General features: G+C 38.5%; 1 protein-coding gene across 1 annotated transcript in view; it reads right to left on the reverse strand.

Annotated features, from left to right (window-relative positions):
* The window catches only part of LOC132530543 (estrogen receptor), an 88328-nt gene that overhangs the window by 27426 nt on the left and 33587 nt on the right, over nucleotides 1–27315 (reverse strand). Inside the window, exon 3 of the mRNA XM_060167746.1 lies at nucleotides 359–492. Within this exon, the coding sequence (XP_060023729.1) occupies nucleotides 359–492 (134 nt within the window). The remainder of the gene's footprint in view (nucleotides 1–358; nucleotides 493–27315) is intronic.

Consider the following 27315-nt stretch of genomic DNA (forward strand, 5'->3'; position numbering starts at 1 on the left):
TTACTTTCTGACATATACAACTAACAACAGACTTATGTCCACATACATGTACCACTTTAATAAAAACATCCCCAATATCTGTGAGAGGATAAAAGTATTTCAACAGAAAGGCCATTGGATTCAATGTTCGATTTTTGGTTTTCATTCATCGTTTTTGACCAGCATGGTTTCACCTCCATAAGTAATTTAAAAAGAAGATAGGCATTTTATTTTATTTATTTATTTATTTTAAATGTGTTAATTGTTTCTATCAATTTGTGATTATGTCTTGGTAGTAGGTAGCTTGTACCTGGTTGAAAGTACAAATAACTATTTCTTCCAGTAACCAGCATTAAATTTTCCCATGTTATCCACTCACCAGAATTAAGCAAAATGATGGATTTGAGGCACACAAACTCCTCTCCCTGGAGATTCATCATACGGAACCGAGACGATGTAGCCAGCAACATGTCAAAGATCTCCACCATGCCCTCAACACATTTTCCCTGGTTCCTATGAAAACATAGGAAAAAGGAATTAAAGAACGGGAAAGCTTCCAGAAGACATGATAAGGTTCACATTCATAAAAATTTACTGGCTCCAAATCTGTAACAAAAAACCACAGCCCATTCTCTTCATAGAGCATGAACATTCATTTGAATTCTAGAAGGCAAGATGAAGAAAGATTTTCCATCAATAAAACATTTTCATTTCAAATTCTTAGAAGAGATGTATTACTCAATCCCCAAATCTGTCACGCTGAATATGAAGTTCTTCAACCTATGGGTAATTAAAAATGATTCGAATTCAGATAAATAATTTTTCTAATAAATATTTATCAAACTGCTACTATATTCTAGACGTTGTGGTAGTAATGAGAATAAAAATAGGGCCTCTAATCTCAATATGCTCACGACATGAAATAATATAATCAGTTTTAATAGACTTATATAAAATGCTTTTGAAATGCAGGACAAACTATGAAAACTATGAGCTGTAGTTGTGCTGGAACCATCGGTGTTGCCTAGGATGACAGGTAAGGATTTGCCGAGTGGGTGGCATTTGAGCTGACATTTTAAGAAAATGTAAATAGGATTTCATTGAGCTGAGGTGTGAAAGCATCATTGGAAGAGGCCCTAAACATGGAAAGGAGGAACAGTGTGAAAGAACTTGGAGCAGTGTGCTATAAGCAGAAGGAGATAGGAGAGTAATCTGGGAAAGAAGGACAATGTCGGTTGATGAAGGATGTCCTACATCATTATATAAGAAGTTTAGGCTTTTTCCCTGTACAACAGAGCTTTGGCATCAAGGATTTAGCATTAATAGTTGCAACTACTGAATAAGCAAACTCAAAGGTTCAAAACGTGTAATATTTTCAAAAGAAAGTATTAGTATCTTTTCCGTAGGGTTGGTGCAAAAATTAAATGCAGAGATAGATGATACATGTGAAAGGAATTCATTCATCTTGTTATTCATGAGCTGAATTTTGGGCATGACGGGTTTGGGGGGCTAGAAAGAAGCTAGGATATTTTATGCGTATGCAAACATATGTTTGTGCAATATATAAAAATTTAAAACATGAACAGTAAACACATTGTCCAGCACCTTGTTTTGTTTTTAATTGATATATTTTGGGGTTCTTCATCAACGGTTTTTAAGAGCTGCATAATTTTTCACTAAACAAAATGCTATTATTTCTCTAATTACTTCTTTGTTGGTTGATATTTAGTTTGATTTCAAGTATTGTGCTGTTACAAACATTTCATGCAATGACTATACTTATGTTTATGTCTAGACACATGTATAAATAGCTATAGAATAAATTCCTAGAAGCCAAATTGCTAGATTGGAGGACTTATGTATTCTTAATTTGGACAAATAGTTCAAATATTGCTTCTAAAGAGCTTGTACCATTAGGCTGTTGGTTGGAGAATATATTGGTATAAGCTCTTCCTCTGAGCTGCCTGCTTTTGTACTTTGCCCATATTTTTGGTCATTTTCACATTGATTCTTAAGAGCTCTTTATATATTACAGTAATTAGCCTTTTGTTCTATGTGCTTTTAATTATTTTCTCACTATTTGTCATATTTTTCTTTTGATTTTGTTTCTAGTATTTTCTTCTGCAAAATATTCAATTATTAAATAATCAAATTTATCAAACTTTCATTTATGGCTTTAGAACCGTATGTCTTGCTTGAAAAGGTCATTCTCTCTTCCAATAACATATTAAAAACTACCTTATGTTTCCTTCTAATACAGTTCCATGTCTTTACACTTAAATCTTTGATCTTCTGGGATTTATTTTTATAACCACTTTATTGAGATATAATATCATATCATATCATTCACCCATTTAAAGTGTACAATTCAATGGATTTTAGTATATTTATAGAGTTGTGCAATCATCATTTGAGATTTCCTTTGGTGTAAGATGCGAGACAGGGATTCAGCTTCGTATTTTTCCAGGCAGCTACTTAGTTTTCTTAACACCATTTATGGAATAAGCCATCTTTTTTCACAGTGACTTAAAATATGCTAGGTGGGGCATCCCTGGTGGCGCAGTGGTTGGGAGTCTGCCTGCCGATGCAGGGGGCGCGGGTTCATGCCCCGGTCCAGGAGGGTTCCGCGTGCCACGGGGCGGCTGGGCCTGTGGGCCGTGGCCGCTGGGCCTGCGTGTCCAGAGCCTGTGCTCCACGGCGGGAGAGGCCACGGCGGTGAGAGGCCCGCATACCGCAAAAAAAAAAAAAATATATATATATATATATATGCTAGGCACTTTTGATAAATTCATTTACTTCTTACAACTGCCCTTAAAGGTTAGTATTATTTTCCCTATTTTCCAAATGAGGAAATTAGGACTCAGACTTGTTAAGTCAAACCACACTGCCTACCAACCAAAAGAAAGTATTCCAACAATAAGATTTTCTTTGTCTTCCTTTCTTGCTCTACTTTAATTCATTCAAAAAGACTTATTGAGGGCCCCTTATATATCAGGCTTTGTGCTAACATTAGGGGACAGAGAAGAAAGCCACGGCCCTTGTTAATGAAGAGATCAGGATGGGTGGAGGGGGTGAGATAAATTAGGAGTTTGGAATTAGCAGATACACACTACTATACATAAAATAGATAAACAACAAGATCCTACTATATAGCACAGGGAACTATATTCAATATCTTGTGATAAACTATAATGCAAAAGAACCTGAAAAAGAATATATATATATGTGTATGTATGTATATATAAATAAAATATATATATATATATATAAAACTGAATAACTTTGCTATATACCAGAAACTAATACAACATTGTATATCAACTATACTTCAATAAAAATTTTAAATAAATAAAGAGATCCAGAACAGGGGCAAACAGACAAGAAAAAGATGAGTGCAATACAACAGGATACATTCCCCAGAAGAGGTATAGAAAGAGTCTTATATCTAATGTCAGTCTCCCCAGATTTACCCCAGATCAATATTGAAGCAATTGTCATAGAATTCACCGATAAAGGTAAAAAGAGTTTTTATGTAAAATGCTTAGAATGGCATGTAGCACACCGTAGGGGCCATATTTAAGTCTTAGCTACAGACGTATTGATAAATAGGTAGATCCATAGGTATCTGGGTAGAGGTTGGCCTTTTTACCTGAAGTATCCAGAAAACAATTGCCACAGTGCATTTTGCTTTGTGGAAGTCCAGGTGCATGAGAGCTTGACATAAGCAGAGAGGAATCTTTAAAAGCTATATTGGCAAGGCGGACCTTCAAGATGGCGGAGGAGTAAGACGTGGAGATCACCTTCCTCCCCACAAATACATCAAAAATATATCTACATGTGGAACAACTCCTACAGAACACCTACTGAACGCTGGTAGAAGACCTCAGACTTCCCAAAAGGCAAGAAAATCCCCATGTGCCTGGGTAGGGCAAAAGAAAAAACAGAGACAAAGGAATAGGGACAGGACCTGCATCTCTGGGAGGGAGCTGTGAAGGAGGAAAAGTTTCCACACACTAGGGAGCCCCTTCACTGGTGGAGACTGCAGGCGGGAGGGAGGGAAGCTTCGGAGCCACGGAGGAGAGCACAGCAACAGGTGTGCAGAGGGCAAAGCGGAGAGATTTCCACACAGAGGATCAGGGCCGACTGGCACTCACCAGCCTGAGAGGCTTGTCTGCTCACCCGCTGGGGTGGGTGGGGGCTGGGAGCTGAGGCTCGGGCTTTGGAGGTCAGATCCCAGGGAGAGGACTGGGGTTGGCTGCGTGAACACAGACTGAAGGGGGCTACTGCACCACAGCTAGCCGGGAGGGAGTCCGGGAAATGTCTGGAACTGCCTAAGAGGCAAGAGACCATTGTTTCAGGGTGCGCAAGGAGAGGGGATTCCTTCCCTGTCTGCCCACAGAAGGCAGAGCACTGCCTAAACGAGCTCCAGAGATGGCTGTGAGCTGTGGCTATCAGCACAGACACCAGAGACAGGGACGAAACACTAACGCTGCTGATGCAGCCACCAAGAATCCTGTGTGCAAGCACAGGTCACTATCCACACCCCTCCCCCACGGGGAGCCCATGCAGCCTGCAACTGACAGGGTCCCGTGATCCAGGGACAACTTCCCTGGGAGAACACACAGCGCGCTTCAGGCTGTTGAAACGTCACACCGGCGTCTGCCACTGCAGGCTCATCCTGCATTGCAATTATAACTACTGTACCCCTCCTTCCCCCAGGCATGAGTGACCCAGAGCCCCCTAATCAGCCGCTGCTTTAACCCTCTCCTGTGTGGGCGGGGAACACTACACGCAGAGGCGGGGCCAAATCCAAAGCTGAACCCCAGGAGCTGTGCAAACAAAGAGAAAGGGAAATCTCTCCTGGCAGCCTCAGAAGCAGCAGATTACATCCCCACAATCAAGTTGATGTACCCTGCATCTGTGGAATACCTGAATAGACAATGAATAAACCCAAAATTGAGGCGGTGGACTTTGGGAGGAGCTGTAGACTTGGGGTTTTCTGTCTGCAACTGACTTCTTTCTGATTTTTATGTTTATCTTAGTAGTTTTTAGCACTTGTTATCACTGGTGGATATGTTTATTGATTTGGTTGCTCTCTTCTTTTTTTTTAATTACTTTTTTATTTTAATAATTTTTTTATTTTAATAATTTCATTTCATTTTTATTTTCTTTCTTTTTTTCTCCCATTTCTTCTGAGCTGTGTGGCTGACAGGGTCTTGGTGCTACGGCCTGGTGTCAGGCCTGAGCCTCTGAGGTGGGAGAGCTAAGTTCAGGACATTGGACCACCAGAGACCTCCTGGCCCCATGTAATATCAATTGTCGAGAGCTCTACCAGATATCTCCATCTCAATGCTAAGACCCAGTTCCAACCAACGGCCAGCAAGCTCCAGTGCTGGATGCCCCATAAAAAACAACTAGCAAGACAGGAACACAACACCACCCATTAGCAGAGAGGCTGTCTAAAATCATACTAAGTTCACAGACACCCCAAAACACACCACCGGATGCAGCCCTGCCCACCAGAACACAGGCACCAGTCCCCTCCACCAGGAAGCCTACACAAGCCACTGAACCAACCTTACCTACTGGGGACAGACACCAAAAATAACAGGAACTACGAACCTGCAGCCTGTGAAAAGGAGACCCCAAACACAGTAAGTTAAACAAAATGAAAAGACAGAGAAATATGTAGCAGATGAAGGAGCAAGTTAAAAACGGACCAGAACAAACTAATGAAGAGGAAATAGGCAGTCTACCTGAAAGAGAATTCAGAGTAATGATAGTAAAGATGATGCAAAATCTTGGAAATAGAATGGAGAGAATATAAGAAATGTTTAACAAGGACCTGGAAGAACTAAAGAGCGAACAAACAATGATGAACAACACAATAAATGAAATTAAAAATTCTCTAGAAGGAATCAATAGCAGAATAACTGAGGCAGAAGAACGGATAAGTGACCTGGAAGGTAAAATAGTGGAAATAACTACCACAGAGCAGAATAAAGAAAAAAGAATGAAAAGAATTGAAGACAGTCTAAGAGACCTCTGGGACAACACTAAATGCACCAACATTCGAATTATAAGGGTCCCAGAAGAAAAAGAGTAAAAAAAGGGTCTGAGAAAATATTTGAAGAGATTATAGTTGAAAACTTCCCTAACATGGGAAAGAAATAGTCAGTCAAGTCCAGGAAGCACAGAGAGTCCCATATAGGATAAATCCAAGGAGAAACATGCCAAGACATATTAATCAAACTATCAAAAATTAAATACAAAGAAAAAATGTTAAAAGCAGCAAGGGAAAAGCAACAAATATAATACAAAGGAATCCCCATAAGGTTAACAGCTGATCTTTTGGCAGAAACTCTGCAAGCCAGAGGGAGTGGGAGGACATATTTAAATTGATGAAAGGGAAAAACCTACAACCAATATTCTCCACCCAGCAAGGATCTCATTCAGATTCGATGGAGAAATTAAAACCTTTATAGACAAGCAAAAGTTAAGAGAATTCAGCACCACCAAACCAGCTTTACAACAAATGCTAAAGGAACTTCTCTAGGCAGGAAACACAAGATAAGGAAAAGACTGACAATAACAAACCCCCCAAAAGTAAGAAAACAGTAATAGGAACATACATTTTGATAATTACCTTAAATGTAAATGGATTAAATGCTCCAACCAAAAGACACAGACTGGCTGAAGAGATACAAGAAAAAGACCCATATATATATGCTGTCTACAAAGACCAACTTCAGACCTAGGGACACATACAGACTGAAAGTGAGGGGATGGAAAAAGATATTCCATGCAAATTGAAATCAAAAGAAAGCTGGAGTAGCAATTCTCATATCAGACAAAATGGGCTTTAAAATAAAGCCTATTACAAGAGACAAAGAAGGACACTACATAATGATCAAGTGATCAATCCAAGAAGAAGATATAACAATTGTAAATATTTATGCACCCAACATAGGAGCACCTCAATACATAAGGCAAATGCTAACAGCCATAAAAGGGGAAATCGACAGTTTAACACAATAATAGTAGGTGACTTTAACACCCCACTTTCACCAATGGACTGATCATCCAAAATGAAAATAAATAAGGAAACATAAGCTTTAAATGACACATTAAACAAGATGGACTTATGTGATATTTATAGGACATTCCATCCAAAAACAACAGAATACACTTTCTTCTCAAGTGCTCATGGAACATTCTCCAGGATAGATCATACCTTGGGTCACAAATCAAGCCTTGGTAAATTTATGAACATTGAAATTGTATCAAGTATCTTTTCCAACCACAATGCTATGAGACTAGATATCAATTACAGGAAAAAACTGTAAAAACTACAAACACATGGAGGCTGAACAATACACTGCTAAATAACGAAGAGATCACTGAAGAAATCAGAGGAAATCAAAAAATGCTTAGAAACAAATGACGATGAAAACACGATGACCCAAAACCTAGAGGATGCAGCAAAAGCAGTTCTAAGAGGGAAGTTTATAGCAATACAAGCCTACCTCCAGAAACAAGAAAAATCTCAAATAAACAACGTAACCTTACACCTAAAGCAGTTAGAAAAAGAAGAACAAAAAAACCTAAAGTTAGCAGAAGGAAAGAAATCAGATCAGAAATAAATGAAAAAGAAATGAAGGAAACAAAAGCAAAAATTAACAAAAGTAAAAGCTGGTTCTTTGAGAAGATAAACAAAATTGATAAACCACTAGGCAGCCTCATCAAGCAAAAAACGGGGAAGACTCAAATCAACAGAAATAGAAATGAAAAAGGAGAAGTAACAACTGACCCTGCAGAAATACAAAGAATTGTGAGGGATTAATACAAGCAACTCTATGCCAATAGAATGGACAACCTGAAGGAATGGACAAATTCTTAGAAAAGCACAACCTTCAGAGACTGAACCAGGAAGAAACAGAAAACATAAACAGACCAATCACAAGGACTGAAATTGAAACTGTGATTAAAAATCTTCCAACAAACAGAAGCCCAGGACCAGATGGATTCACAGGCAAATTCTACCAAACATTTAGAGAAGAGCTAATACCCATCCTTCTCAAACTCTTCCAATATATAGCAGAGGGAGGAAAACTCCCAAATTCATTCTATGAGGCCACCATCACCCTGATACCAAAACCAGACAAAGATGTCACAAAAAAAAGAAAACTACAGGCCAGTATCACTGATGAACATAGATGCAAAAATCCTCAACAAAATACTAGCAAACAGAATCCAACAGCACATTAAAAGGATCATACACCATGATCAAGTGGGGTTTATCCCAGGAATGCAAGGATTCTTTGATATAGGCAAATCAATGAATGTGATACACCATATTAACAAACAGAAGGATAAAAACCATTTGATAATCTCAGTAGATGCAGAAAAAGCTTTTGACAAAATTCAACACCTATTTATCATAAAAACTCTCCAGAAAGTAGGCATAGAGGGAACTTACCTCAACATAATAAAGGCCATATATGACAAGCCCACAGCCAACATCATTCTCATATGGTGAAAAACTGAAACCATTTCCTCTAAAATCAGGAACAAGACAAGGATGCCCACTCTCACCACTATTATTCAACATAGTTTTGGAAGTTTTAGCCATAGCAATCAGAGAAGAAACAGAAATAAAAGGAATACAAATCAGAAAAGAAGAAGTAAAGCTGTCACTGTTTGCAGATGACATGATACTATACATAGAGAATCCTAAAGATGCTACCAGAAAACTACTAGAGCTAATCAGTGAATCGGGTAAAGTAGCAAGATACAAAATTAATGCACAGAAATCTTTTGCATTCCGATACACTAATGATGAAAAATTTGAAAGAGAAATTAAGGAAACACCCCCATGTACCATTGCAACAAAAAGAATAACATACCTAGGAATAAACCTACCTAAGGAGACAAAAGACCTGTGTTCAGAAAACTATAAGACACTGATGAAAAAAATTAAAGATGATACAAACAGATGGAGAAATATATCATGTTCTTGGATTGGAAGAATCTACATTGTGAAAATGACTATACTACCCAAAGCAATCCACAGATTCAGTGCAATCCCTATCAAACTACCAATGGCATTTTTCACGGAACTAGAACAAAAAATTTCACAGTTTGCATGGAAACACAAAAGACCACTAATAGCCAAAGCAATCTTGAGAAAAAAAAATGGAGGTGGAGAAATCAGGCTCCCTGACTTCAGACAATACTACAAAGCTACAGTAATCAAGACAGTATGGTACTGGCACAAAAACAGAAATACAGATCAATGGAACAGGATAGGAACCCCGAGATAAATCCACGTAAATATGGTCACCTTATCTTTGATAAAGGAGGCAAGAATATACAGTGGAGAAAGGACAGCCTCTTCAACAAATGGTGCTAGGAAAACTGGACAGCTACATGGAAAATAATGAAATTAGAACACTGCCTAATACCATACACACACACACACAAAATTCAAAATGGATTAAAGACCTAAATGTAAGGCCAGACACTATAAAACTATTAGAGGAAAACATAGGTAGAACACTCTATGACATACATCACAGCAAGATCCTTTTTGACCCACCTCCTAGTGAAATGGAAATAAAAACAAAAATAAACAAATGGGACCTACTGAAACTTAAATGCTTTTGCACAGCAAAGGAAACCATAAATAAGACGAAAAGACAACCTTCAGAATGGGATAAAATATTTGCAAATGAAGCAACTGACAAAGGATTAATTTCCAAAATATAGAAGCAGCTCATTCAGCTAAATATCAAAAAAACAAACAACCCAATCCAAAAATGGACAGAAGATCTAAATAGAAATTTCTCCAAAGGAGATATATAGATTGCCAACAAACACATGATAGGATGCTCAACATCACTAATTATTAGAGAAATACAAATCAAAACTACAATGAGGTATCACCTCACACTGGTCAGAATGGCCATCATCTAAAAATCTACAAAAAATAAATGCTGGAGAGGGTGTGGAGAAAAGGAACCCTCTTGCACTGTTGGTGGGAATGTAAATTGATACAGCCACTATGGAGAACAGTATGGAGGTTCCTTAAAAAACTAAAAATAGAACTACCATATGACCCAGCAATCCCACTACTGGGCATATACCCTGAAAAAAACATAATTCAAAAGAAGTCATGAACCACAATGTTCATTGCAGCACTATTTACAATAGCCAGGACATGGAAGCAACCTAAGTGTCCATCAACAGATGAATTGATAAAGAAGATGTAGCACATATATACAATGGAATATTACTCATCCATAAAAGGAATAGAAATTGAGTTATTTGTAGTGAGATGGATGGACCTAGAGTCTGTCATACAGAGTGAAGTAAGTCAGAAAGAGAAAAACAAATATCATATGCTAACTCATATATATGGAATCTAAAAAAAAAAAAAAGGTTCTGAAGAACCTAGGGGCAGGACAGGAATAAAAACGCAGATGTAGAGAGTGGACTTGACGACATGGGGAGTGGGAAGGTTAAGTTGGGACGAAGAGAGAGAGTGGCATGGACATATATACACTACCAAACGTAAAATAGATAGCTAGTGGGAAGCAGCCACATAGCACAGGGATATTAGCTCGGTGCTTTGTGTCCGCCTAGAGGGGTGGGATAGGGAGGGTGGGAGGGAGATGCAAGAGGGAGGGGATATGGGGACATATGTATACATATAGCTGATACACTTTGTTATACAGTGGAAACTAACACACCATTGTAAAGCAATTATACTCCAATAAAGATGTTAAAGAAAAAAAAAAAGAAAGCAAGCTATATTGGCTCCTCGAGGGGATGAGCTGGTGATCACACCAAAAGGTGAGCTGGCCTTAAGCCCTAGTGAGCCTTAAACTAGAAGTGGCCTTAATCTAGAAGTGAGCTTTTCTTGTCCTGTAGTTGAATTTTTTTAAGTGGCACATTTTCTTTCTGGTGAAAAAATAAACAAGGAGAGGGGCAAATGTTTGGAGGATAAAGCTTTAAAAGTAACAACTCACAGCCAAAATAGTGAAATGTTCCTTTCTCAGTATAAAGTCTTTGTTTACTTAACAGACTGCACACCGGCAGGGGAGGACATCTCTGTGTGGGAGGGAGCCTGTGTTCACCTGCTGTGAGCAAAAGTTCAGATCAGAAACTGAGAAAGTGGAGTCTTAACAATTCTCTTCTCATTCCCTTTCAATAGTCTCCCACATTTTCCCATGAGGAGCTTGTTCTGTACTCTTCCAGAGAGAGTGTATTCTTCTCAGCCTCTTCTCACTGGATATCCTGCTATTTCTAAGCAGCAATTATTATCTGGCCACAGCACAGTGCTGACACTTCAGCACACATTAGGACTGAGCCCTCAGCCATGGCACACACCCACAACTCTCAATTCAGTTCTCGCTATGCGTGTGTGTGCGTGTGTGTGTGTGTGTGTGTGTGTGTTTTACTTCAGAGGACGTGGAGGGAGCATACGTTAAGTATAAATCATTGAGACAATATGATAGAAGGACCCTGGGGCTTACCTTCCGTACAAACAGAAGAGCTTCATATTTGCTGGTGGGGGTCTCAAATTTGAGGGCTCTTGGGGGAATATTCACTGCAGTGAAGCTGCAATTTTCTAAGCAATGCTCTAAGAGTCTGGAAGAACTTTACGCTGATGACTCCAAAAGAATGAACACACTACCTTTCAATGGGAAAAACTCACTTGGTCTAAACACTTCAGCCAATCCATTATTTGTGTAATAAATTAAAAGTGTGTACTTTGATGGCCCTGATGATATTTTCAGTAAATCACTAGAATGTTGCCTGCATGGAAATGACTGATTACGTGGTATGTGAGGGTCTCTCACCGGCATTACCACCAGGTGAAAATGCTTGCCATGTGAGCTAGTGGACAGGTGATTTGTCACCGTAAGACCAGGTACAAATCTATGTGGACTTGGAAGGTTAACTGACACTTGTCACCTGCCCGACACAAAGGAACCCTTTACTGTCCACTGAGGTCATTACACATTGGGGTCAGGGCTTCATTTTCAAAGCCCTGTCGAAATATCCTACACTAACTTCAAGGAGTCAGTCAGGCTAGCACATTTAACTCAATTTCAGGGGACCCGATGAATCAATGCCTCAGAGATGGGGTGATGGTTAAGAATCGGGAGGTAACCTGTCTATGATAAGACAAGATTAGTCTAAATCCATGAGGTACTCTTGAGGCTGTGAGACACATGGGGCTTGGAAGAACAAGATTTATTTTTAAAAGAAGCACAGCTTCAGGCATAGAGCAGGAGTAGTTTACCAAGCAGACCAGCCCATGACTCCCACTGTGAGACACGTCAGCCTGCAGTGATGAATTCCACCGATCACGTCAGTCTGGCATTCAGAGCACCTCAGAACCACCTCATTCTGCTCCTTACCCTCTGCCAGTGAAGTCCAACTGCACTTAAGTCATGGGGGAAGAAACAGGTTTGAAAAGAACATTTGCTCATGGAAGTTTCTCCTCTATAGAAACGAGCACCTGTTTTTCACAAGCCCTTAGGTACCTATTGCTCCACGTGGGAAATAAAGAGCTCTAATGAGGGTGTGCAGATCAAACCTGCTTGTATACCTTCAAAAATAATTTTACAAAGTGTAAAATTACCCCCTAGCCTCTCTTTGTATAAATGGATATTGATAGATGGAAACCAAAAACCCCCAGGGGATCAACAGAAGACATTCAATTTAGCTGTCCTGAAAAAATTTACAATAGAGTTAGAAAAAAAGTTAAGAATTAAGAGGCTGTTTAATATCAATAGTGGCAGGTTTAGTTGTATTTAAAGAGCTTCTGTATCTTTGATGCTACAAAATCTCTCAGCACATGCTCTGATATGCTGTGACTCCATAACTCTTTGTATGATCAAGAGGTTTACATATACAACCCACTGATGTGTGGGACAAAACGCTGAAGATGGCAAATTGGAAGTGATATACCTTGAAAGATGCAAAATTTGAATGGTTGTATCTCAAAGCTGATTACTTGAGAGGAAAGTGGGTTAAGATTCTGGAATTCAACTGCCTGGGTCCAAATCTTCATATGACTATTTACCAATTATGTGATCTTGAACCAATTACTTAAACTCTTATGTGCCTGAATGAGCATATACCCACAGTGGTAGGTTGAATAAGAAATAAATAAGTTGTTAGCCTATGTGGATCAATAAAGAAATTGGTCCTGAGAGTGGGCTACTAACATCAAAAATATCTACCCCCTTAATGCCAAGTAACAAGAAACAGATATAGCAAGCTAGAGAGCCCAGTTACAACATTGCAAAATATCTGGTAAAACCATGGTCTGAAAGAAATTGGAAGGCAGACCACTCACCTGGAGAAGTGGACAGAAGGAGTCAGAGTGATGGTGTGTGGTTACCTGTACAGAAAAGAAGTGAACGCAAGCCAAGAATTGAATGGTTCTCAAGCAGAAACTGAAAGGAATGGGGAAATCCCAAAGATAAACAGTCTTACAAGTTTGGAAAAGCCAACTGCTTCTGGCTATGAAATATTAAAGAGATGAAGTTAAAAAGTGTTCTGCGTTTAAAGGCCAGTAAGTCTTCTCAATTTACAAGGTAACTCAGTGTTCAGAGAGACAGAGAGAGGGAGGAAATTGGGGAGCGACAGCATCTCTGGCATTGGAGCCAGAGTGGAACCAGTCAAAAGGAGTAGTGGTAAGAGAAGTGGCAGATTGGGAGGGACCAAGATGTTGAAGGTTAGAAGGTCAAAAGGAAAAGGCAAGCAATGGGATGAACTAGAGGCAGGGACTGAGAGAGGGAGGGAAGGAGAGAAAGATGGAATTTTTATAGATGAGTACAGACTCAATATCATCATAGGAGCAGGAATGCCCTTTTCTAACTCAAGAATAAGAGAAGAAACAGTGTCAAAACAGGGAAATTCTGGGCTTCCCTGGTGGCGCAGTGGTTGAGAGTCTGCCTGCCGATGCAGGGGACACAGGTTCGTGCCCCGGTCCGGGAAGATCCCACATGCCGCGGAGTGGCTGGGCCCGTGAGCCATGGCCGCTGAGCCTGCGCGTCCGGAGCCTGTGCTCCGCAACGGGAGAGGCCACGACAGTGAGAGGCCCGCGTACCGCAAAAAAAAAAAAAAAAAAAAAAAAAAAAAGGAACTACCAGTCTCTTTGGGAGACAGATAGTGAAAAGGAAAGAGAAGAGAAGAGAGGGAAGGGAAGGGAAGGGAAGGAAAGGGAAGGGTAGAAAAAAGGAATAATTAAAGTTGTAATTAGTGGCAGAAGGAAAAATACTAGGCTCTGTGGAGGAGAAGTTTGAGATGCCCGTGGGATATCCAAATAGCTCTTAGAGATCTGGAACTCAGAAAAACCTTTGCACCTGGAGATTCAGCTTTGGGAGCTGCCAAGAGAGAGTGTTTCAGTGCAGAAGGAGAGAAACAGACAGCATCTCAGGGGAATCCAGCCTAAAAGGAAGATGAAGCTGCCCAAGAGGGGCAGTGGGAGAGACGAAGAGGAACCAGGAAGGAGGCGGACAAGAAGCACAGAATGATCTCCAAATGGAGGCTAGAGACGCCAAGAAGAGAAACATAAATCTGTGGGCCACACCAAGATGATATTCCAGCTTCAGAAAAAGTATTGAGTAGCCCGGGAATGGAAGCGATGAAAGTAGACAGTGGATGTGGCCCGAGGATGAAGACTGATTCTTTAGGCAGAGAGAAGGGTCGAGGGGAGAGAGATTTAGAGGTGACTGATTACAGGGCTTAGGATGAACCAGGAGGAAAACGAGATCAGAAAACTGTAATCAAAGAATAGGAGGAGTTAAGTGTCAAAGATAAAGAGTAGGTCCAGTAGGAATAAAGGAGCGAGGAAGTAGAGGCTATAGAAGCTATACTCCTGGAGAGGGAGGTTCCAATTTAAGATACTACTGGTGGTACAATCCCCAGGGGTGGCATCCACTAAAAGAGAGAAGAAACCAAATAACTGAAATGTAGAACCTTACGAACACTGAGATCAAGTTTCCTATCATTATAACAAAGCAGGATATTAAGTGACTGGCTTTAGAGTTGACCAAAAGTCTCAGTGTTTTGAAAAATTACCCAGGGCTCTTTTGTTTCTGCAAGAATGGGCTCGATGAACTCACTAAAAGGAGAACATATCTCTCGCATGCTCAGCCCTCCCTCTGTACACCTGTGAACATGTAAACTTCGTGGCTTTGGGTCAAAGTCTGTGCTTCATGTGTGAGTGTACTTTAACTATCGCAGGCTATATGTCAAGGCAAATGAGCTAAGAACACATAATTATAACTGGTAAAAATGTCATTCCTCTTAGAAAGGATAGTGTTTAGGTAGAGAAAACTGGAATATAATGAAAACCAATAGGGAAAATTTTAAGAATATGGCCAAAAGACCATCTTCTTAGAGTTATTCTGAGGAAACGGAGATAAAAACCATGTTGTATGATTCATTTGGAAGAACTGGATTTCAAGTGGAAATAACCTGCGGTCCATTATCTTGAGAAGAGTTGCTATGAGACTGAAAGCCAGTGCTGTCTTCATTGAGAGTTGGGGGAATAAATGCATAGAGCAATTCAGGAGCATTTTGGAAATGTAAAGTCCTCAGAAGGCACATTCCAAGTCAAGCAGACCTTGCTGAAGAAGTAGGGAAGTGTGACAGTAGGAAGAAGGTTTTCAACTCTGCTTTTCTCAGCTTCAATCCATATGTAGGGTTGTTGCTATTGTTGTTTTCCTTTGAAACATAAGGGAATCTACCAAGAGAAGCCAATCAACATTGGTGCCCAGTAAATGGACTTCCAATAAATGGAGAAAAAAGCCAAAAAGATTCTTTCGGCATAAGGAGGTCCATGCTCATTGAAATCACAGAAAGGAGTGAGGCTTTCTTTCAGGCAGTGACCTCAGGATATGTTCAGCTCAAGAAAAAGTCATTCTCCTTCAGAGAGGCATTAACTCACTGATGACTGAAGTGTTGGGATGGCTGCCACAGGATGCCAGGCCATCAACACATATCTAGGCATACATCCAATCCCTTCCAGAATGAGGACCCTACTCATGTCCCCGCAAACATGCCCTGACACAAGGCCAAGAGGACTCCCAGCCCCCGCTCCTCTCTCTTCATTGCAGTCTCTAAGGGTGGACTTCAGCCTTGCAAGAGTTGCTGGGAGCCACCTCCCATCTTGGCAACAGAGTACAGATAATTGATATGCCTATTACTCACCCAGAAGGATCCAGACCCTTTTTGTTCATACCGGTGCAAATGGTTGTCATGAAAATTACACAGGAAGCATTACAGTGACCTATCTGAAAGATGGTCTGTGTATTAGCTTCAAACACTTAGTCATCTAATATCCAATTATCTTTATTAAGCCACCTGTCACCTAGGAGTAAGACTCTAGGGAATTCGTTGCTATTTACTTTTCTCACATCAGTAGGTTGATAGTCAAAAGAGCTTTGAAGCCAAGAGATATTTTCTAATAAACAGAAAATGCCTTAACATGTAGTCTTTTCATATACTTTAGGATGCTAAAGTAGCAAGAAAGGAGGTTACAGCTGGCTGTTATAGGTGCTTCTGTCAGAATGTGTAAAACATACTTCTGGGTCTGAATCGTTTGCCAAAGGGAGAAGGAATTCTGCACTTCTATAGATAACGATCCACTTGAGTTTGCTTGTTCAGTATATACAGTTTAAGAGCTAAAGTAAGTCCCTAGAAGCAAATTCTCTAATGGTTGCATCTATTCAAATATCCAGTTGAAAGGGAGTTGGTCAGTCATTTAAGATGCCTGCATCAAGTATGGAAAACATCAGGAAGAATGCCTCCGGTTATTCACTTTCCATTTGGATGTGTTGGAATTACACAAAGCAGTTAAGTAGTTTTTCTCCCATGTACTTAGATGAGCAGATTCTCTTAACTGGAATGAAGGTAAATGAATGAACAGAGAGAGAGTGGTCTGTATGAGAGCAAGTTTCTATTTTTGATAAACCAATAATTGTTTCTCTGTGGATGATAAACACTTCACTTCTTCATTAACTTGATTTTAGTTATACACTATGTTTTAGTCTCTTATATATGCCAGATTCAGTGCTAGACACTAGGAACTCAAAGATCAATTTTATTCATTCATTCCTTTATTCATTCAGTGAATATTTACTGAGTGAGAATCTATTATGCTCTGGGCACTAAATTAAGTGTTGAGGGTTTAACAATGAGCAAAACAATGCCCTCCTGCAGCGTAAATTTAGTAAGGTAGACAGGCATTAAATACACACACACACACACACACACACACAAAACAATAAAATAAGTAAAACTATTAATTGTAATCAGTGCCAAGAAGGAAGAGTACAGGGTCTTACGAAAGACAGTAACAAGAGGACTACCTTAGATCAGGGGAAAAGGGGGTGTCAGAGAAGGCCTTTTTGAGGAGGTGACACAATCTGAAACCTAAAAACTAGGAATCAGATAGGAAAAGACTTGGGAAGAGTGAACCAAGGAGAGAGCTGTGTATGTAGGTTTTAGAAGGAAAAAAAATACTTGATGAGTTTAAGAAACTAAAAGAAGGTCAGCCTTTGGACCTCTGGAACTCCGTGATCCCTGGCACAGTGGTCCTGGATGAGGCTGGCAAGGCAGCCACAGAAACGAGGCCCTCAGGCTTTGATCGGGAGGGCAATCTTCAGCACTCGGTCAAGAGAGGCCATTGCAGTATTAAGAGAATTCCGGGGAGAACTTAAGAGTGACCAAGATTTGCGTTTTTCAAAGATCAGACTCACAGGGGGTGTATTTCCTCCAGTCTCTATAGCAGGAAGAAGATAAAATTCACATTTCTTAACCTGGCCATTCTAATTGCAAAAGTTTTTACGCACAAAAAAACAAAACCAAAATGCACCACCAAATGCTGTTTTGTGGTACAGAAAGAAAATGCAACACAGTCTACCAAAAATAAAATAGATAGCTAGTGGGAAGCAGCCGCATAGCACAGGGAGATCAGCTCGGTGCTTTGTGACCACCTAGAGGGGTGGGATAGGGAGGGTGGGAGGGAGAGAGACGCAAGAGGGAAGAGTTATGGGAACATATGTATATGTATAACTGATTCACTTTGTTATAAAGCAGAAACTAACACACCATTGTAAAGCAATTATACTCCAATAAAGATGTTAAAAAAAATAAAAACACAGTCAATTACAGCCATTGAAATGTCTGAAGAAGCAGCAATTCCTTTCTTACCCTCTTTCTTTTATAGAAAACCTTAATCCGTTCACTATCCTTTAAGACAAATGACACATATCCAATACAGAATATCATGATTCTAAGCACTAATGACCTAGGAATTCTCAGGGGAATTCTAGAATCATTCATTCAATTAGGATTTATCAAGCTCTTATTTAGATCCCAAACACTTTGCAAGATATTCAAGGTCCCTACTTTCCTGGAGCTTCCATTCAAATGGTAAAGGCAGATAAAGAAAAGTCAACACACAAGTAAGATAATCTCGAATTGTGACAAGGGCTTTTATAGGAAATAAAACAAGGAGCAGCAGGCTGCGTGGTAGATGGCAAATTCAGCTAGCCTGTCCTCCAGGAGGTGACATCTGAACTGAGGCCTCAGTGACAAGATGTTTTGAGATAACCCAGACTCCATTTGCAGAAGAGAAAATTTTCAAGTGTTTTTTTCATTAGGATAAGAAACAAGCTAGTCATTTTAATGGTTGGTTTGAAGGCTCACAAGAAGTATTCTGGTTTTGAAATCAAATAGGGTAGATCAACACATGCAAAGCATTGTGTCAAACAATCCAAGAAACTGGAATTGAAAAAGGAGGATTAAAAGTGGCCAGAAAAACCACCAGTCCCTCCCATCAGGAAAATTGCACAAGCCTCTTAGATAGCCGCATCCACCAGAGGGCAGACAGCAGAAGCAAGAACTACAATCCTGCAGCCTGTGGAACAAAAACCACATTCACAGAGAGATAGACAAGATGAAAAGGCAGAGGGCTATGTACCAGATGAAGGAACAAGATAAAACCCCAGAAAAATAACTAAATGAAGTGGAGATAGGCAACCTTCCAGAAGAATTCAGAAAAATGATAGTGAAGATGATCGAGGACCTCCGAAAAAGAATGGAGGCAAAGATCGGGAAGATGCAAGAAATGCTTAACAAAGACCCAGAAGAATTAAAGAACAAACAAATAGAGATGAACAATACAATAACTGAAATGAAAACTACACTAGAAGGAATCAATAGCAGAAAAACTGAGGCAGAAGAACGGATAAGTGACCTGGAAGGCAGAATGGTGGAATTCACTGCTGCAGAACAGAATAAAGAAAAAAGAGTGAAAAGAAATGAAGACAGCTTAAGAGACCTCTGGGACAACATTAAACACAACAACATTCGCATTATAGGGGTCCCAGAAGGAGAAGAGAGAGAGAGGAAGGACCCAAGAAAATATTTGAAGAGATTATAGTCGAGAACTTCCCTAACATGGGAAAGGAAATAGCCACCCAAGTCCAGGAAGCACAGAGAGTCCCACACAGGATAAACCCAAGGAGAAACACGCCAAGACACATAGTAATCACATTGGCAAAAATTAAAGACAAAGAAAAATTATTGAAAGCAACAAGGGAAAAACGACATATAATATACAAGGGAACTCCCATAAGGTTAACTGCTGAGTTCTCAGCAGAAACTCTACAAGCCAGAAGGGAGTGGCATGACATATTTAAAGTGATGAAAGGGAAGAACCTACAACGAAGATTACTCTACCCGGCAAGGATCTCATTCAGATTTGATGGAGAAATCAAAAGCTTTCCAGACAAGCAAAAGCTAAGAGAATTCAGCATCACCAAACCAGCTCTACAACAAATGCTAAAGGAACTTCTCTAAGTGGGAAACACAAGAGAAGAAAAGGTCCTACAAAAACAAACCCAAAACAATTAACAAAATGGTCATAGGAACATACATATCGATAATTACCTTAAACGTGAATGGATTAAATGTTCCAACCAAAAGACACAGGCTCACTCAATGGATACAAAAACAAGACTCATATATATGCTGTCTACAAGAGACCCACTTCAGACCTAAGGACACATACAGACTGAAAGTGAGGGGATGGAAAAAGATATTCCATACAAATGGAAATCAAAAGAAAGCTGGAGTAGCAATACTCGTAGCAGATAAAATAGACTTTAAAATGAAGAATGTTACAAGAGACAGGAAGGACACTACACAATGATCAAGGGAACAATAAGAAGGTATAACGGTTAAAAATATATATGCACCCAACACAGGAGCAGCTCAATACATAAGGCAACTGCTAACAGCTATAAAAGAGGAAATAGACAGTAACACAAAAATAGTGGGGGACTTTAACACCTCACTTACACCAATGGACAGATCATCCAAACAGAAAATTAATAAGGAAACACAGGCTTTAATGGACACAATATACCAGTTGGATTTAATTGATATTTATAGGACATTCCATCCAAACACAGCAGATTACACTTTCTTCTGAAGTGCGCACGGAGCATTCTCCAGGAGAGATCACATCTTGGGTCACAAATCAAGCCTCAGTAAATTTAAGAAAACTGAAATCATATCAAGCTTCTTTTCTGACCACAACTCTATGAGATTAGAAATCAATTACATGGAAAAAAACATAAAAAACACAAACACATGGAGGCTAAACAACACATTACTAAATAACCAAGAGTTCACTGAAGAAATCAAAGAGGAAATCAAAAAATACCTAGAAACAAATGACAATGAAAACACGACAATCCAAAACCTATGGGATGCAGCAAAAGCAGTTCTAAGAGGGAAGTTTATAGCAATACAAGCCTACCTCAAGAAACAAGAAACATCTCAAATAAACAATCTAAACTTACACCTAGAGGAACTAAAGAAGAACAAACAAAACCCAAAGTTAGCAGAAGGAAAGAAATCATAAAGATCAGAACAGAAATAAATGTAACAGAAACAAAGAGAACAATAGCAAAGATCAAGAAAACTAAAAGCTGGTCCTTTGGGAAGATAAACAACATTGATAAACCATTAGCCAGACTCATCAAGAAAAAGAAGGAGAGGACTCAAATCAATAAAATTAGAAATGAAAAAGGAGAAATTACAGCAGACACCACAGAAATACAAAGCATCCTAAGAGACTACTACAGGCAACTCTATGCCAATAAAATGGACAACGTGGAAGAAATGGACAAATTCTTAGAAAGGTATAACCTTCCAAAACTGAACCAGGAAGAAATAGAAAATATGAACAGACCAATCACAAGTAATGAAATTGAAACTGTGATTAAAAATCTTCCAACAAACAAACGTCCAGATGGTTTCACAGGTGAATTCTATCAAATATTCAGAGTATAGCTAATACCCATCTTTCACAAACTCGTCCAAAAAAATGCAGAGGAAGGAACACTCCCAAACTCATTCTATGAGGCCAACCTCACCCTGACACCAAAACCAGAAAAAGATACTACAAAAAAAGAAAATTACAGACCACTGTCACTGATGAATATAGATGCAAAAATCCTCAAAAAACACTAGCAACCAGAATCCAACAACAGATTAAAAGGATCATACAGCATGATCAAGTGGGATTTATCCCAGGATGCAAGGATTCTTCAATATAAGCAAATCGATCTATGTGATACGCCATATTAATAAATTGAAGAATAAAAACCATATGATCACCTCCATAGATGCAGAAAAGGCTTTTGATAAAATTCAACACCAATTTATGGTAAAACTCTCCAGAAAGTGGGCATAGAGGGAAACTACCTCAACAAAATGAAGGTCATATATGACACACCCACAGCAAACATCATTCTCAATGGTGAAAAACTGAAAGCATTTCCTCTAAGATCAGGAACAAGACAAGGATGTCCACTGTTGGACAAGGATGTCTCACCACTGTTATTCAACATAGTTTTGGAAGTCCTAGCCACGGCAATCAGAGAAGAACAAGAAATAAAAGGAATACAAATTGGAAAAGAAGAAGTAAAACTGTCACTGTTTGCAGATGACTTGATACTATGCGTAGAGAATCCTAAAGATGCCACCAGAAAACTACTAGAGTTAATTGATGCATTTGGTAAAGTTGCAGGATACAAAATTAATGCACAGAAATCTCTTGCATTCCTATACACTAATGATGAAACATCTGAAAGAGAAATCAAGGAAACACTCCCATTTAGCATTGCAACAAAAAGAATAAAATACCTCAGAATAAACCTACCTAGGGAGACAAAAGACCTGTATGCGGAAAACTATAAAACACTGATGAAAGAAATTAAAGATCATACAAACAGATGGAGAGATATACCATGTTCTTGGATTGGAAGAATCAATATTGTGAAAATGACTATACTACCCAAAGCAGTCTAGAGATTCAATGCAATCCCTATCAAATTACCAAAGGCATTTTTTACAGAACTAGAACAAAATATTTTAAAATTTCTATGGAAACACAAAAGAGACCCCGAATAGCCAAAGCAGTCTTGAGGGAAAAAAAATGGAGCTGGAGGAATCAGACTCCCTGACTTCAGACTATACTACAAAGCTACAGTAATCAAGACAAATATGGTACTGGCACAAAAACAGAAATACAGATCAATGGAACAGGATAGAAAGCCCAGAGATAAACCCACACAAATATAGTCAACTAATCTATGACAAAGGAGGCAAGGATATACAATGAAGAAAAGACAGTCTCTTCAATAAGTGGTGTTGGGAAAACTGGACAGCTGCATGTAAAAGAATAAAATTAGAACACTCCCTAACAGCGTACAGAAAAATAAACTCAAAATGGATTAGAGACCTAAATGTAAGACTGGACACTATAAAACTCCTAGAGGAAAACATAGGGAGAACACTCTTTGACGTAAATCACAGCAAGATCTTTTCTGATCCACTTCCTAGAGTAATGGAAATAAAAACAAAAATAAACAAATGGGACCTAATGAAATTTAAAAGTTTTTGCACAGCAAAGGAAACTACAAACAAGATGAAAAGACAATCCTCAAAATGGGAGAAAATATTTGCAAATTAATCAACGGACAAAAGATTGATCTCCAAAATATATAACAGCTCATGTAGCTTAATATTAAAAAAACAAAGAACCCAATCCAAAAATAGGCAGAAGACCTAAACAGACATTTCTCCAGAGAAGATATACAGATGGCCAAGAAGCACATGAAAAGCTGCTCAACATCACTAATTATTAGAGAAATGCAAATCAAAACTATAATGAGGTATCACCTCACACCAGTTAGAATGGGCATCATCAGAAAATCTACAAACAACAAATGCTGGAGAGGGTGTGCAGAAAAGGGAACCCTCTTGCACTGTTGGTGGGAATGTAAATTGATAGAGCCACTATGGAGAACAGTATGGAGGTTCCTTAAAAAACTAAAAATAGAATTACCATATGACCCAGCAATCCCACTACTGGGCAAATACCCAAAAAAAAAACATAATTCAAAAAGACACATGCACCCCAATGTTCATTACAACACTATTTACAATAGCCAGGACATGGAAGCAACCTAAATGCCCATCCACAGAAGAATGGATAAAGATGATGTGGTACACATATACAATGGATTATTACTCAGCCATAAAAAGGAACGAAATTGGGTCATTGGTAAGACATGGATGGATCTAGGGACTCATACAGAGTGAGGTAAGTCAGAAAGAAAAAAAAAATCATATATTAACACATATATGTGGAAGCTAGAGAAATGGTACAGATGAACCAGTTTGAAGGACAGCAATTGAGAAAAGGATGTAGAGAACAAATGTATGGACACCAGGGCGGGAAAGTGGAGGGGCGGGTGTGGTGGTGTGATGAATTGGGAGGTTGAGAGTGACATATATACACTAATATGTATAAAATGGATGACTAATAAGAACCTGCTGTATAAAAAAAATAAATAAAATTCAAAAATTCCAAAAAAAAAAAATAAATAATGGCTGGAACACTGCCTTCCTCTAAGGATCTCCAGTCTTTTCATGCTAAAGTTGGACCTACAACCATTAGGAGAATAACTGCTTTCCCTGGAAGCCAGTTCACAAACTCGGCCCGTGAGCAGTCCACAGAAGATGGCAGTATTTCTTAGCTTACATTGGAAACAACCCTCTTTGATGGAATACATCTTTCTTTAATATTTACAACTGTTGTGGAGTTCTTTTGTTGCCTTCATCTTTAAAATTTTGTCTTTTATTATGTATGATCCCTGCCTCGACTTTACCATATAATTTCTACTTTCTAACTTCATTTCATACATCTCAATCTACGGTTTAGCCAAATAAAAACACGAATATAAAACATTAATTTGAAGAAGGGTAATTGACACTGAAAGCTGTTACACACCCATAGACAGCACCCACCACCTCTGTCCCTCACTTAGCTACTTTTTATTGACACATTTTAAGCTTTGTCTGTTCATGTAACTATCTTACTACTTCCCCCACCCCTAACAGGTTATATGCTATCAGAGGACAGGATTGTGTCTTATTTTTCTCTATATTTCTAATGCCCAGGAAAATGTTGATATTATTAATCAGTATCACTCATTAATGGTGGAGTGAAAGAACATTGATGCTGGAGTGAGGAGTCTTGATTCCTGCCACTAAGGAGCCTTACAATCGTAAGCAGATACATTAATAGCTATAACCTCATTTTCCCAGTGGAAAGATGAGCATTATGATGTCTATCTTAATATCCTGAAAGAGCTGTTTCAAGGATAATGACAGAATGTGGAGGGTAGTACATTATAAACCGCAAATATGACACATTGTAGAATTACTGTCATTACTTAAAACTTAGCCTTCTTTTCTACAAGGGTTGTTTCTTAGGCTTTTTTGAAGCAATGCAATCTAGGAGAGGGAAAGGTTATAGCTCACAAATGCTTATTAGAAACTGAAATTAAAATTAAGAAAAATGCACTGAGTTTCATTAACAGCAAGGTTCAACATCATCAAAGTGACCTCAAAGGCCAGATGAACTGGTTCTCCTCCACCCAGAGCTACATGTACTGGCATTTTCAGGAGAGAAATAAGAAATTATCTACATCTCCTTTATGGATGAGTGTGTCTTTCTCAGCATCCCTACCATAAAGGGCAAGGTTTTGTTTTTTGTTTTGTTGTTCATTTGTTTTTATGATACTCTTTTCTCATTTACTGTCTCTCTCCCTTTATTAAATATTCCCAAGTCTTCAGGCTGCAGTACATGGGAGAAATTATATATTTCAACTGACAGAGTAACACTAAACTGGGCCAATACCATCACTCTAATTTACCAAGGACTTCTTGAAGAAACTAAAGCAGGGATTGAAGTTTAATCCTACCATTTCATCAGTGATTGGCACTACAATATATTGTTCTGGAAACAATTGGTAAACAAAACTGGAGCCCATTTCTGGGCTTTTAGAAAAACATTTTTATCTTTTCTTTCCCTTCCTGGTGTAGTCCCAAGGACTTCGTGCTGCACTCTGATCCCTCAGGCCTCAATGATGATTAAAATTGATTCTGAACCAAGGTAAACAGGGTTCCTCCCAATGGCCTGGAGAGCTCCAGTCGGCAGAAGCTAATGAAGCCCTTGAAGCAGGCTGCTCCTCTTCCACCCACACTTTATTGAAATGCTTTTGAGTCTTATTGTGTTGTAATTACATACTATAGAAAACTCAACCATCATCTATTTCTAGGATTGGACCCATGACTCTTACTAAAACATTTCAATTCCATTTTCCTGAACATACCATCTCTAAATGCACCTGTGAGGGCCCTCCACAAGTATTTCCATTTCACATTTCAGAAAACTTAGCGTGATGCAGGTTCCTGACTGAGCTGATGATGGATGTAAAGGGACAGCCATTCTGAGTTGTTTAAGTTGTTCTCTCTTTCCTTACTTCATTTTCTGTCTAATATTTGATTCATACAAAAGAATTGTGATCATATATATGTATTTTATAAAGAATAATAAAAAAATAAATACCCATTTCTCCAGCGACCCACCTTCTTTTATTTTTTTTTTTTAATAAAAGTTGTTCATTTTAGAGAGATCAACTTTAGCAATATTTCTTTTAGGGTTAGTACTTTTTTGTGCCCTGTTTAAGACATCATTCTCGAAACTGAGATGGATATTTTCCTAGAAAACGTTTAATTTTTATCTCTCAATTAAATCCTTCATCTGGAGTTAATTTTTTCACATGCTATGAAATAAAACCAGATTTCTTTTTTTTCTTTGTAAATAACAGTGGTCTCAGGACCATTAATGTAATGCTTCTTTCTTTCCCTCCCAATCTCAATGCTCTATCAGAGGTCAATTTTTCATAAATGTCAGTTTCTGAACTCTCTTTTCTATTTCATTAGTCAATGTGCTTATTTCTATGTGATTACCACACTGTCAATTATAATAGCCTTATGAATTTATAACTTAATTATTATAGTTTTTAACCTAATCTCCCCACCTTAATTTCAGTCTTCAGAAATATTTGGCTATACTCGGCCTTTGACCTCTACCATATAAATTTTAGAATTAACTCAAGATTTTGATTGGAAATGCACTGTATTTATAGATCAATTTGTGGAGAATTGGTATATTTTCAATAAAGGATCTTCCTAGTCATAAACATGGTATAGCTTTCTTTTTAAGGCTTTATGTTTTTAATGTCTTTCAATAGAATTTTCTAATTGTCTCTACAAAACTCCTGCAATTTCTTTATTAAATTTATTCCAAAATACATTATAGTTTCTGTTACTACTGTAAACGTATATATAATTATATAAAGCATTTATATAATTATAGTTAATTGTGTTTTATATTTATTGCTGGTATATAGAAATAGATTTAGTTTTTATATATTGATTAACTAAACATTCTTCTCAACATTCTGATGGGACTGAATATCAGAAAGATAGCAAGGGAAGTTCTTGTCTAAGAGTATTTTAAACCAGATATATCAAGTCTGTCTAAATTGCTCATGATTAAACAAAAAACCTGGAATTTTTTATTTTAATGGGAGGCAGCTGCTAGAGAATGGAAGTTAATCTCATAGGCTTTCTTTCTGCCTGACTAAAAAAATATAAAAACTGCGTAGCTTGAAATCTAAATGGCTTCTTTTGAGTGAACTTATACCACGTACACAGCAGTCTATTGCTCCCAAAATCAAAACACACTTCAGTGATGAAAAAGGGTCTTTTGAAAGCTCCATTTGATGGTTCTGAGTCCTTCTAATGAAGGATGAATTTGTGTTTGTTTAATGCCCATTTTTAGCATGTATCTTTGCTAGTTGTTAGTAAAAACCT

The sequence above is a fragment of the Lagenorhynchus albirostris genome, chromosome 12 (assembly GCF_949774975.1).
Source record: "Lagenorhynchus albirostris chromosome 12, mLagAlb1.1, whole genome shotgun sequence".
NCBI classification, from domain to species: domain Eukaryota; kingdom Metazoa; phylum Chordata; class Mammalia; order Artiodactyla; family Delphinidae; genus Lagenorhynchus; species Lagenorhynchus albirostris.